General features: G+C 44.1%; 2 protein-coding genes across 2 annotated transcripts; one reads left to right on the forward strand and one right to left on the reverse strand.

The window, feature by feature from the left end:
* Nucleotides 1–394: 394 nt before the first annotated feature.
* LOC308076128 (phospholipase A and acyltransferase 3-like) lies at nucleotides 395–5,106 on the reverse strand. The gene is made up of 5 exons (XM_080416249.1): nucleotides 4,984–5,106; nucleotides 3,776–3,915; nucleotides 2,921–3,029; nucleotides 2,397–2,665; nucleotides 395–1,372 (listed from the first exon to the last, which is right to left on the reverse strand). Exons 2-5 carry the CDS (start codon nucleotides 3,788–3,790, stop codon nucleotides 1,250–1,252), a joined length of 516 nt encoding a protein of 171 aa, XP_080272375.1. The 5' UTR covers nucleotides 3,791–3,915; nucleotides 4,984–5,106; the 3' UTR covers nucleotides 395–1,249.
* Nucleotides 5,107–7,126: 2,020 nt separating this feature from the next.
* Nucleotides 7,127–13,143, forward strand: ints5 (integrator complex subunit 5). Its single transcript, XM_080415882.1, has 4 exons — nucleotides 7,127–7,366; nucleotides 8,439–8,691; nucleotides 9,362–11,326; nucleotides 11,504–13,143. Exons 1-4 carry the CDS (start codon nucleotides 7,272–7,274, stop codon nucleotides 12,224–12,226), a joined length of 3,036 nt encoding a protein of 1,011 aa, XP_080272008.1. The 5' UTR covers nucleotides 7,127–7,271; the 3' UTR covers nucleotides 12,227–13,143.
* Nucleotides 13,144–13,505: the final 362 nt, after the last annotated feature.

Raw genomic sequence — 13,505 nt, forward strand, 5'->3', positions numbered from 1 at the left:
AAAAACATGTTTTCATTTGTTTTTGTTTTAAATGAAAGCACAGTGGTTTCAGTAGCCTATCCATTGTTCTGCAAAGTGAACAATTGTTCATAATCATTAATCAGTACTTTCTGTGGCATACTTACTCAGTAGCCTTTTAGTAAATATATCAGATTGCTAATTTGGCCTATGTTTAAAAAAGCCTGAGTAGACGTTAAAATGACCCTAACATGTTTGAAAGTGAAATCTCCTTTTAAGTAGAGATGTGATATTCTCTGTACATTAGCTCCTATGCCTTCTCTTGTTTGCTGCTGGTTTTGCTAGTAGTGTATTTTGTAGCCTTTTGGTGGGAGGCAAGTCAGGCAACAAAACAACCCACCCCCAATGTCCTTCCTTAAGCTTGGGGGAAACAACATTCACACTGAAATTACTCTTTATTCCAAATATGTGCAAACTGGTTAACATCAACTTCTATGTAATTCTAAATACAATTTTATACATTTGATCATGTTCAGTCCAAAGGGGAAAAAAAACAAACACTGTTAGCCTTGGACTGGACTCAAACACTATTGTAATTGTAATCACCCATCAGAGAAACGCATATGAGGAAATGCCATGACCTTTCCAATTGTATCCCATTATATTAAGATTTCAATTACCAGTCTGAGCCAGTTTTGAAACATCGCTGTTGTTAAATGGCTTCGCTGTGTTTTATACTACAACTCTATTGAGTATGTGTATAATTAGTTAATCTTAAATTGTTGGTCATTGTTTTAAATATAAAAAAGAAAATAAAAAAAAATATCCAGTCCTGAAAAACACAACTCTTATCTTCAATTAGTTTTGTAGGTGTTAAGTTACTTCCAGTGTTAAAGTAGTCCAGAGGAATCTGGGTCATAATCAATTAAATTGATAGGAAAGATATTCAATGTTCTACAGAAATATACCCAAAATTGATTCTAGCGCACTTAAGCTGTGGCACGTTATTTATTGGCAAATATTTCACCCACTGTTATTGTAGAAAACATATTGTTACTGTATATATTTATATGTGTGCTTTAGTGTGCTGTCGGTTTAGATTTTTAAAAGTTTGAAAAGTAGTCCAAAACCAACTAGCCCTGAACCCAAAGAAATACAGTACACTGTATACCACACTCAATCTTATATGCTTATACATGACTTAGGCAGTGTAATCATTTTAAGTATCAGTTAGGCTTTGCTGGTGATTTGCTGTCAATCAAGCTGCTTAATAGGTCGTATGGGATGTCAATCATTGTGTGTTCTTCTTTTGTTTGCTCCCACTTCCAAAGAGGGCGCCTGCCAGAGCCACAAGGCCTAGGCCCAATACTGTGGCTGCACCTGCTACCATGACAATCTCCCCTGCCTTATGCACCTGCAGAGAAACATGGCACACACATTAAAAAATACAGTGAGACAGCCATGGAAGAACTACTCAGATGTTTTACTTAAGTAAAAGTAACAATACCACAATGTAGAAATACTCTGTTAAGTTAAAGTCCTGTATTCAACATTTTAATTGGAGTAAAATACCAACCAGTATAATGTCTTCAAAATACTTACAGTAAAAAGTACTCATTTTTTTAATATTTGACAAACTAAAATGGTAATCCAATCAACTTTATTTACTGTATATAGAAAATGTTTCAAACACAGGGTTACGACTTACGAAATTGCTGTACAAGGCATCTAAACATAACTACACCGTATAAGCTAACTATAAACATAAAACAAACACGAAAATAAACATAAATCACTAAAAAGATGAGATATATATTTTTCAATGGTGAGGGGCATATTAATATGGGAGCGTAGCTTATTTTTAAATGCATCTTTGGGACGACAAGATCTAACCACAGCATTTATCTGCTTGCCAAGTTTAAAAGCATTCGGCGCTCGGGTGGCGCAGTGGTAAAGTCCCTGCCCACCACCACGGAGGCTGTGGGTTCGAATCCACCGTGGTGCATCCGGCTTTGATGGGCGTCTGTGCGAACACAGTTAGCCCGTGTTCGGGGGAGGGAGGCCGGGCCGGGCGGGTGATACTGGTCATTGCCCGTTCAACACTCCCTGAGTCGGACTCAGGGAGTGTTGGACGGGAAGAGTAGGACGAAGGCTCTACGTCCTCCTGGTGGGGGTTCCTCACTGGCAGGTGAGTCAGTAGGATACAGCAACAGTGACACCTTACTTAAGTTACTTTCCACCACTGCAATGAGACCTTTTTTTTTTTGTCACATGCATACAATACTGCTGTAGCAGCATTTATGGTACTAAAATACAATGAGCTATACTAAATACAAAACAATATTTGTATTGTGTGCACAATATGAAGGCAGGCTAGCAGGCACTCATTCTCCAGAGTTCACTGAGAAGCTTTTATGGAAGAAGCTGAATATATCTACCTGGCGAGACTCTGACTTGCCATAGCGCAGCTCAGTGGCAAAGTGCTCACAATTTCCCCTGAAGACACAGTAGGGAAGCTCCTGGCCCACCAGTGTACGGGCCTCTTTGACAATGTCCTGCACTGCTCGGGGCTTATACTTAGAGTCAAGGCCATTGTTGATTTGCCACTGGTTGGTCCCGACCACGTCCCACAGCTGCTCTTTCTTAACCACAGCCTTTTCACAGAAGACAGACATCACACTGTTGGCGCCTGCTCCTGGAACCTCAGCTAATTGGGGGGAAAAGAGATGGGGGGGGGGGGGGTAAAGAAAAAAGAAGAGGGAGGATGTATGACAAAGTTTTGGTGAATTTTGTAACATGTTTTATAAAAAAGACGTTTAATGGTATGCTGTTGAGTGCCATTCAATTTAATATGTTCATGGACGTTGCAAAGTCCTTTTCTTGCACAATAAATGCAAAACATCAAGTGCTGGATCTTAAATTAATATTTTCTGGATCTTCATCAGTATAGTATAAGACTCACAAGGGGGTGCCAAGTGGACAATATACCCATCGCCAATGTACAATGCCCAGTGTTGATAATTTCCACGGTCAATTTCAATCAGGTCTCCAAGCTCTGGCTTCTCATCATACTGTGGAAAATTTGGGAGACAAGTTGGATTGAGAAACAGAATAGCTGGGCTCATTCAAAACAGCCCTAAAAACTCATCTTTCTGGAGGCCTAAAGAGGAGCTAGTACCAGTTTCCCTGTAGACAGACGACCCCCCCGCCCTCCTCTTTTTTGTACATATTTTTTATTTCCTCATGCTTTTTTTGTATATAATTTTTATTTTTCCATGCTCCCCCCCCCCCTTTTTTTGTACATATTTTTGTATTTTTTCATGCTTTTTTTTGGTATTTTTTTTCTGTATCTGTATTTTCATGTTGATTTTTGAACTGTTTGGTTGCTACTATATATGTCTATGAAATTAATTCAAGGACCCCAACGGAAACAAGTCCGCAAGGACTTTTTTGGCCGGACCTTTTTAGACAAAAGCATTATAAATGTAACTGTGTTGTTTTACATTCTTTTGCCTAATAAAAATTTCAATCAATCAGAATTGCGTGTTTGGCAACAAAACAGCAGATTTGGCTCAAATGGACTCTGGGTTAAAAATCAAATATGCAGTAAAATATTTACTGCATATTTGATTTTTAACCCAGAGTCACCCATATTCTAGGCTACAAGTTACAAAAATAGTGACTGAATTGGAGGAGATGAATAAAAATAAAAAACTCAATACCTCAACAAAATAAAGCCACAAAAGGTTCAAGAACTAACATGATTTAACACCGCTGTAAATTGGTACTGTAGATTAAGAATACAAAATTTACCAACCAGTGTTGGGGCCATGGCTTTCTTTTCTTCCTTCAGACTTGTATGACTTTTTTTAGATTATTTATGATCTTCAGCTCTGATCGGTGTCCAGGCTATATTGTAATCCTTCATCAGTTTTCAGTTTGCATGAGTCTCAGCACCTGTGATAATATACACCGATCATAAGACATAGATAGAGGCGATATTTGTACATATGTTACTTATTCAGTAACATATGTATTATTTTTATTCAGCTAACAGTCGAAACGTTGAGACAAACATGAGATAGATAGGACAGATTGAAGCAAGCTTTCTTTTTCAGTGGACGATTCATTGGCTGCAAACAGATATGGCTGGTTGTCCTAGTCTAGTCTCTCCAGCAAGACTATCTCTTCCACAATCTTCGAGATCGAAAGCTTTTGAAAATTATGGGAGCCAACACGTTATCATCTATAGCATGCATCTTCAACAGGGGGTCCTCAGAGTTACAGGGGGGTCTCCAAATCCTTGTACGATTTAAACTTATTTTTTGATTTATATTACTACTTGAACCCTAGAATGATCTCTATTCTGAGGGGAACATTAGCCAAAAACAGCAGATCTACAAGCACACAACGCCTTGCAGTGAGCTTATAGATCTACTATTTTCGGCAATGAGGTTTGGTGTGTAGAGGGAAAAAAGAGCAGACCAAGTACAGAAGCAACGGTCAAGTATTGACTAATTAGGCTAGCTGTAGTATACAACCCTCGTAGACGTATTTATGATTCTGACGAATCATAAATACGTCTACGAGGGTTGTATACTACAGCTATAATTAGGCTTTAGGTGGTTGGGGATGTCAACAAACAAAACAAAATCCATTGATTTCCACAACACTGATAGCGCTGTCAAAAAAGTCTCTGAAGCTATCTATGACATCTGTGAACAAGTTTAATCTGCAACACAAACAATGTTATACAGTATCTAGTGGGGGTCCCTGCTTCATCTCTCTCTCAGCTAGGGGGTCATTGGCCTGAAAAACCTTGAAGAATAGAGACTGGAAAACAAGAAGAATCTGCTAGTGCGAAAAAAAACTACGCAGTGATATTAGTCTGACCATGCCAGGCTATATATCCTCTTATCCAACACATAGCTTCAGTTTCAAGAACTGCATAACGCTAACATAGCAGTCGCATCGCGACATTATCATTGGTTACGGATGGAAACGTTTATAATGTTCATACCTTACCGTTATTTTCACAGTGCGACCTTGTCCGACGGCTCAGCTCTGCTCCAATGGCTCCATCAGCCAGCCAGCATATATCAAGGATCAGCTGATGTTGCAAATGATGCTTTGCAGGTTAAAGATCTGGTTTAGAGCGGATGCGGAAACGGCCTGTACGCGCGCATGCATGAGTGTGAATAATTGGCGGATACAGTAGGCGGTCTCTACACCGGATCAGAGCACTGAGCAGTAAATAAATAGTGGTGACGTGAGCTTAGAAAACAAACAAACAAACAAGCCGTGTGGAGCGGCGGGCGTTCCCCCGGCACGTCAGTAACGTCACCGCCGGAATGAATACAAAAGACTTCTTCTGATGATCAAGACAAGACAGAGGGTGTCAATGCCTCTGAACCAAGGAACAAAAGATTTATCAGAACGACTGTTGTGACTCTCACCTCTCACCTGGACTCTCTAGTGTAGTACGCAGGCCTGGAATTTCATCTTTTTAGGGGCAAGGCCACTTGGCCTTGTAAATGTTTTGAGGGCACGAAGGCCAAATGCAAGGACAGTAAGGCCATCAAATAAAACACTGATATTCCACTGAAATGCCACATTTAATTTAAGGGTTAAGAAATAATTTGTTTTAAATATGAAGTATAACTATCAGTGAAATAAATACATTTTTGTACAAACTCCTGAAAAGGAGTTCAGAAGTTCATACTGACTGAGAGTCACTGGACTGGTTTGAGGATGCGGGATGAGAACTGAGGAGGAGTTAAGAATTTAGAATCTTGACAGTGAAATAGATAACTGTAATTCTGTACTCCGTCTGATGACCTTATGTCCTGTAACTGTTGGCCCAAATAGCATCTGAATGATTCGTGCATGTGAGTTTATGTTCTGTTTGTCACATACTCGGTGTCTCAGAAGTCACATAGACTGTCTGAGTTGTCTTTGCACCTGGCAGAGGACCTTGATGTAACTATTTTTGGTCATCCTTTTTTGTCACCCTTTTTGGCAATCTACGCTCTTGCAAGGGCCTAGTTCAGTTGCATATGTCCTTTTCTGACCACAAACGGTTCATGTCCTGCACGGTTCATGTCTGTGAAGACTACAGGAAAGAGACAGAGGAGAAAACTGTTAAATCAGCTGGAGGGCAGTGTGGATGGGGCATCAAGGCCACTGTGGCCTCAGGGCAGATAATCTTTTTGAGGGCAGAAGGCCAAACTGTGGGGCAACGGCGGCCATGGCCTTCATGGCCTCCCTGAAATTCCTGCCCTGGTAGTACGGCCAGGAACTTTGAACTGATTGCATTACAGCCGAGCCCACACAAAGTTGGGGTGACATCTCTCCCTTACAGTACTTGACCAAAGGTCAAACTCAGTCCTAAATATAGCTCCGACGGAACCTCTCCCTCCGCTGTATAGCTCCGAGCTATACAGCGGAGGGAGAGGTTCCGTAGGGGCGTAAGTGTTTTACCAATTAAATGTAATATCATGGAAATCCATGTTCTCGTGTTTGAAATGCTACATTTAGTTCTGGATATACCATAGGTATGTTTTACTTTACTGGAGTATTTCCAATTTTCAGTACTTTTACTTCTACTACATTACATCTCGGAGGCAAATATTGTACTTTTACTCCACTACAATTATTTGAAAACAGGTACTGTAGATTTTTATTTTTAGCCGATCTACAAGCTCACTATGCGTCGCGATGTGACGCATTGTGAGCTTAATTGTCGAAAACTTGTGAAATGGGACATTCTGCATAATGAGTAGGCTACTTTCTACTTTTGGTACTTTTTAAGTACATTTTGATACCAATACTTTTGTACTTTTACTCAAGTAAATTTAGAATTCCGGACTTTTACTTGCAACAGAGTATTTCTACGTTGCCGTATTGATACTTACTTGTACTTAAGTAAAACATTTTACTCAAGTAAATTTAGAATTCCGGACTTTTACTTGCAACAGAGTATTTCTACGTTGCCGTATTGATACTTACTTGTACTTAAGTAAAACATTTTTTAGTACTTTTTCCACCACTGTATTCTTGCAGTCTGTGTAGCACCTCTGCCACCAGTTCGATTCACGGCCAGGAGGTGGCGCCAGTGAACCGAATCGTCCGTTCCCAGCGTGCTTTATCCTTTTCGGTACGTCGTCGAAGAAGAGCTTACTTCCGTCTATGGAGCGCCCATTTCATATGTTGTTGAGAGAATTAAACTAAAATACCACAGTAAGCCACCACATTCCCTCTATTGAACATTTAAAACCCAGGGACCAAGGTTTTAGTTTGAATGTGACGCATTAATGTTGAAAGAGCAAGCGATGTCTGTCGTTGTGGATGGAAATCCCCTGAAAGCGATGCAGACCTCACACACTCACACGCCGCAAAATGCCTTGAGGTGAGAACTAGCACTTACGTTTAAGTCCATAATACATGTATTAAATTATTATTATTAATATTATTATTGCCATTTAAACAATATAAGCAATTGATCTGTTTAAACCCCTCGTAGTTAATTAAGCTGTAACACTTGTGTGCAGTGTGTACTGCTGTAAATGTCATAGCCTATCAATATTATCTAAGATAATATTGATACATTGGAGTTCCAATGTATTGATATAGGAGTGATCATGTGGCCGTTTTCTTTCGCCTGTACTTCAGATGACACATTTTGATGTGTGATGCATAGTAGTATACATTATATGATACATAAGTTAAATGGAAATTGATCTTTCTCCGACAATATCTTATTCTACTACTCCATGTATCCTATTTATGGTCGTTATGTCCACTAACGGGGTCAGTCATATGTTCCCTCGGCCCTACATTCCCTTAGCACTTATGCATTATTTTCCATCCAAGTTAGGTTGTATATTCTCAGCCCTATGTTCCCTCAGCACTTATGACCCCCCCCCCCCGCCCCCCTTTCTAAAGTAGGCCGTATTATTTTCCCTCATTAACCTTTTTCCATCCCAAATTAGACTGTGTATTCCTCAGCCCTATTTTTTCCCTCAGTGTAGCGCCCCCACATCTGGCCGTAACTCACTCCGCCCTGGCCCAGGGGGTTGTTGGCCGGACTGGTGAGCCCTGGACTTCGAGTTCGAGCCCGGTTCGGGGCGCTGCATTGTTTGGCCGTTACACCAGCATTAGAGACAGCCCCATTCATCAGCCCTATATTCACGAAGGAATGGGTCCCATGTTGACTCAATAAAAAAACAAGACAGGTGTGCTGGCAGAAGTGGCCTTGAGCCTTTGAGGCTCGCCTAAGCGAGGTGCCTACCAAGCGAGTGCCTGCAGTGAGCACCTCAGCACTGTTCGAGTTGGGTACTGATTGAACCCCGATAGGGTGGGATAATAACTTTTGAAAGTAGTCATGTTTAGTTTCCACATGGAACCGTTCATAAACCTGGTATGCAAAAGGCCCAGGGTATCCTCAGCATCAGAATCACTCGCCCTTTCTTTCACTTTAGTGCCCAGGAACTGTCCCAGGAAATCAAATCATTCATCACTGGTGTGGACACGGCTCAGGGCCGTAAGCTGAGCGTTAGGGAGCATGCTCGCTGTGCTGTACGCTTGCTGCGCTCTGTTCCGCCATGCCGGGGGGCAGTGTTGGAGCATCTGAGGGGAGTCTACGATGAGCACGTCTCCTCGTTCCTACACAACCTGGAGATGGAAGGCGATGCAAGCACTGGAGTCAGTTCCAACCTGGAGGACATCATACAGGTATGGAGGAATCCCAATTTTTATACCTGGCGCCAGGAAGTCACTTTGTCACAGAAAGTCACCATAATGCATACAATACCAGACAAACGTTAACTTTGGACACAGCTACACATTCAAGTAAGGCTGCACGGTTATGGTAAATGAGTAATAATATTTTTTGTGGAAATGTTTGTTTTTATCATTTGTTTAATGCCTTAGCTACTGCTCAAATGGTAATGGCGACCTGTGATTACATTTTTCCAATGTGAGCCTGATGGATAGTTAGATGGGTTTGTTTAATTGGGCATTCCATAAGCCCAATGACCTGAAACAACACGTTTTTTCAAGATGTCAACATTTTGTGGAGAAGACATGGTATTTCTTCCCACGCTACATTATTGATTTGATTTCCTCACATCAGAACAATGGGATTTCGGCAGAAAATCTGCAATGTTTTCTTTTAAAGATGAGCAAAGATGTCACCAATGCAAACTGTGAAAGATTCTAAAATATATTCTGATGGGTTTAACACCTTTTGGTTTGTAGATGTCTTCACTATTCACTTCATTATACAATGTTGAAAATAGATTAAAAAAAATAAGTAAACTTTTGGGGCTGGTACTGAATGTAAATTATATTCAGCTGACATTTATATTCACCTGATGTGAGTTAAAATTCTTTCTCTCTCTAGGAGATCCATGGCGTCTTGTCAGAGTTCATCCGTCTCAACCCCCGGGCCTGGGCCCCACTGGTGTCTGCCTGGGCTGTCGATCTACTGGGACAGCTGAGCAGCAAGCACGCTGGCCGCAGGGCTGCCCCCCACTCCTCCAGCCTAAATGAGCTGCTCCAGCTCTGGATGTCCTGTGCCGCCACCCGCTCTCTGATGGAGGCTTACTCCCAGTGCTTAGCTGCCATGTTGGCGTGGTGTCCCGATGCCTGCGTGGACGCCCTGCTGGACACCTCTGTGCAGCACTCTCCTCACTTCGACTGGGTGGTAGCTCACATTGGCTCAGCTTTCCCGGGCACCATCATCAGCAGAGTGCTGGCCTGTGGCCTCAAGGATTTCGGTTCTCATGGCTCCAAGGATCAAGGAGACCAAGGACGAGGAGATAAAGGCAGCAGGGTGCCAAAGATCGGCTCGGTGGTGGGAATCCTGGGTCACCTCGCAGCTCATCATTCAGACAGTATCCAGAAGGAGCTGCTCAGGATGTTCCAGGAGAGCCTAAACCCTTCTAGCCCTCTGTCTCCTTCTTCATCCTCCTCTTCGTGGGAGAGCTCCCCTCAGCTTCGCCGAGCAGCAGTGCCCTTTCTACTCCAGCTGGCGGCGTTGTCCCCCAATCTGTTGGGCGCTGTGTCCGCAGAGTTGGTTGAGCTCCTCAGACCACCTGTCCTGCTACAACTGCAGGCTTTGCTTCAGGGTCTCCCCCGGGAGGAGCTGGATAACATGCTTGGGTTGGCCGTCCACCTGATCAGCCAGAGTCCATCGGGAGGAGCTCGGGTCCTCCGTTTCCTGGCGGACACTGCCACGCCTGCATCGGTCATAATGTCCGGCCCCACTCCCTCCCCACATGAAGGTGTCCGTGAGGCCTGCGACCGCCTGCTGCAGATGCTGCTTCTGCACCTCCATAAGCTGGTCTATAACCGCTCTGATGGAGGGGAAGGTAGCCACCATCATTCTGCTTCCTCCCAAGCCGGGAGGGTCATCCCCTTTCTGGAGGAGCTACAGACCCATGTGGGTGAGCTCTGCGCTGAGACGCTGCGACTGGAAAGGAAGCGCCACCTATGGCTCCACCAGCTGCTGTGCCTGCTGTCTGTGTACGGAGGTCCTAGTGTGGCCACTGAGGCCCTCTGTCAACTGCTCACCCAAGCCCGTAACCCAGAGGAACTGGCCCTGGCCTGGCAGCTGCACACTCCACTCTCCGCCTGCCTGCCAGGCCTCATCCCTGCTGCTGTGACCCGGTGTGTGGCTCAGATTCACACTCACACCTTGGGTCCACGACAGCTCCGACAGCTGTTGCTCAACTTGGCCGCAGCCATTCAGAGTCAGGATGAGGAGAGGCGAGGAGCAGCAGGAGCCCAGTCTTCCATGGCCATCCAGTTGGGTTCGGCAGTCTCTGGGCATCTCCACGACTTCTGCTTGCTCCTCCTCCATGGCGACCCGGCTGTATCCCATGCCACAATTCGCCTCTTGTCCTCCAGCCCCCTCCCTCGCACCGCTTCGCCAGCACGCCTTCTCTTGCTCTCCCGTGCCGCTGTCACTTACTTCTTCCTGGCACTGCGAAGGAGAGGGGAAGTGGGGAGAGATGGAGGGCAGGCGGGAGAGGCGGTGAGCTGTTCAGTCCTGCTCCTGTCCCGGCTGGCAGCCTATTCTCCTCTCGCTCTCAAGTCAGTGCTTCAGCAGCTGGTGGAGGGAGCCCTGCACAAAGGCAACGCTGACCTATTTGGGGGGCAGATTGCCGACATGGCTGGTGATCCCCCAGTTTCTCCATCCATGTCCCCTGACCTGGGAGCCTCCCTGCTGGACATCAACTGTCGGTTTGGCACTACGGTCAACTTTTCTGGAAGTGTGTGGTCTGTCTTCCATGCTGGAGTGATTGGCAAGGGTCTGAAGGTCCGCTGTGCTAAACTAACCCCTGACCCAGCTCTGGTTATCCAGGTGAGTCATGTTGTATGGTTTTAGTTGAATTGGATGAAAGTTGTAATCTCCCTGTCTCATTTTCATCGTATGCTTGGATACACAATAACCAATGTTACTATCATTTGTTTCTATTTATTGTATTTACTGCAGAACATTGCCTCTCTAATACCAGAATTTTTTTTTATCTGTCACTAGAATGTTCAGACCCTGCTGGCAGTGACAGTCCAGTGCTGCAGTTCTTCCGGTCTTAACGGCAGCATCAATGGTTCTCGACATACCCCATCTGACCCAGACGAGCCGTTGCCAATCAACGCAGAGGCAGCCAAGGTCATCGCAGTAACCTTGGTGGAAAACATCTGTCCAGATGTGGCCAATGGCGAATTGTCATGGCCACCGGAAGAGCATGCCCGCACCACGGTGGAACGAGATATCCACATCCGTCGCTGCTTTGAAGCCCACCCTGTCATCTTCCCCCTGCTCCATGTGGTAGCTGCTGGGCGCCCGGCTCTCTGCTACTGCTCGGCAGTACTCCGGGGACTCTTGGCCACGCTGTTGGCCCACTGGGAGGCCTCCCGGGAAGCTTCGGCCACAGACTCCCCATGGCACCTCCAGGCCTCCTGCCTCCTTGTGTCCTGCATGGGAGAGGGTCAGCTCCTGCCTCCTGTGCTGGGGAATGTACACGAGGCCTTTCCCTACCTCAAACCCTTTGAGGTCAGGCTCCTCCTGCTGGCTGTGTGGGAGTATGTCAGGGGCAATGGACCCATGCCCCAGAAGTTTGTCTTCAGCTCGGAGAAGGGTCTGTTCTGCAGGGATTTTTCACGGGATGGGGATGTGGCAAGATATGTGTCTCCCATTCATAGTGTCCTGCATAAAAACATTGATCGACTGGGACACCTCTGCTGGCGATTCCAACTCTGAGAGATAGAGCAATAGCTGGAAGAAAACTGAAGAGGATAGGAAAAAATAATTTGCTGAACTTTACCCTAAACACCAGGTCATATTGCACCAGGTCATATTAACATGGTGGCCATTTTGTTCTTACTTCATAACTGGGTAGGTGGGAAACAAGTATGAAGTTGGCGCAAAATTGCTACCATGTGAATATGGTCCGGGAGAGGGGAGTACCTCTTGTGGATTGCAAAGTTGATGTCACTCTACTAAAGTTCCACACAAGTATAGCTGTGTGTGTGTCTGTCTGTCAGTCTGTCTGTGTGAGAGAGAGTGTACATTACATTTTGTACCATATTTTTAGACTTCATTCTTTTCAACTGAATGTTTTACAGAGGACAAATGAATGAGACCTACTGTAATGCTGTGTATACACTAGCAGCAACAAAAGTTACAAAATGACAGGTGTGGTCAGCTACACTGTCGCTAAGACAGTAAAGTGTTGCTCAAGCCACACTGCATAAATGAAAAGGATGGGTTTAAACGACACAGGGAACTGGTTAATGACAAGAATGTTTTTCTTCCATTCACGCAACAGAGCGTGAGAAATGGTGAAACAAAAACATGATTGACGCTTCGATGCGTCATTGGAACTTTTTTTGTAGTGTGTCAACCCTGTCACGTCAGCACCATGTGTCAGGTGTACGTTTGTAGCTTCATGTCCCTGGCTTGAGTGGCTTCCATTGAAAATGGCTTGTAGCCTGTTGTTTTGTCACTGCTATTGTGAACTCTGCATAAGTACCACGCATAATATCTAGGTCAAGAAATGGAACTAAAATTTGGTTACTGATGATCACTATTATTATTAGATTTACACAAAGTTCTTGTTGTTGTCCCAGGTATCATTCAAAACATGCCTTGTCAAAAAAATAAAATGTTTTGTTCAATACTGTGTCATGTCAGCATTTAGGCGAATACACACGAATGTGTAGATCAATCACTTTATATTACTTTATATATTGTTTCCAGAATTGCTATGGTTCCTATCAATGGGACATTCTGCATACTTTTGGTACTTTTAAGTACATTTTGATACCAATAGTACTTTTTAATTCTTGACTTTTTCTTGTAACAGAGTATTTCTACGTTGCAGTATTGATACTATTACTTTAAAAATGTCAGTACTTTTTCCCCCAATGCAATGAAGCACATGCAAATGGAATAAATCCAGTGCAGTGTACTTGATTGAATCTGAGCTAACAGCCTCCAGCTACAAGCTGACGTGTCCGAGCCTGAGAGGATAAAGATG

Source organism: Gymnoscopelus braueri (assembly GCF_963280865.1).
Source record: "Gymnoscopelus braueri genome assembly, chromosome: 20".
Classification (NCBI taxonomy): domain Eukaryota; kingdom Metazoa; phylum Chordata; class Actinopteri; order Myctophiformes; family Myctophidae; genus Gymnoscopelus; species Gymnoscopelus braueri.

What these genes read in the sequence shown, in the direction of transcription:
- LOC308076128 (XM_080416249.1), bottom strand. An exon ending in TGTCCACTTGGCACCCCCTT is followed by an intron (nt 2,666 to 2,920) that starts GTGAGTCTTATA and finishes CCCCCCAATTAG; the next exon opens with CTGAGGTTCCAGGAGCAGGC. An exon ending in GCAAGTCAGAGTCTCGCCAG is followed by an intron (nt 1,373 to 2,396) that starts GTAGATATATTC and finishes GTTTCTCTGCAG; the next exon opens with GTGCATAAGGCAGGGGAGAT.
- ints5 (XM_080415882.1), top strand. Translation starts at nt 7,272, where the DNA reads ATGTTGAAAGAGCAAGCGATGTCTGTCGTTGTGGATGGAAATCCCCTG. An exon ending in ACCTGGAGGACATCATACAG is followed by an intron (nt 8,692 to 9,361) that starts GTATGGAGGAAT and finishes TTCTCTCTCTAG; the next exon opens with GAGATCCATGGCGTCTTGTC. An exon ending in ACCCAGCTCTGGTTATCCAG is followed by an intron (nt 11,327 to 11,503) that starts GTGAGTCATGTT and finishes ATCTGTCACTAG; the next exon opens with AATGTTCAGACCCTGCTGGC.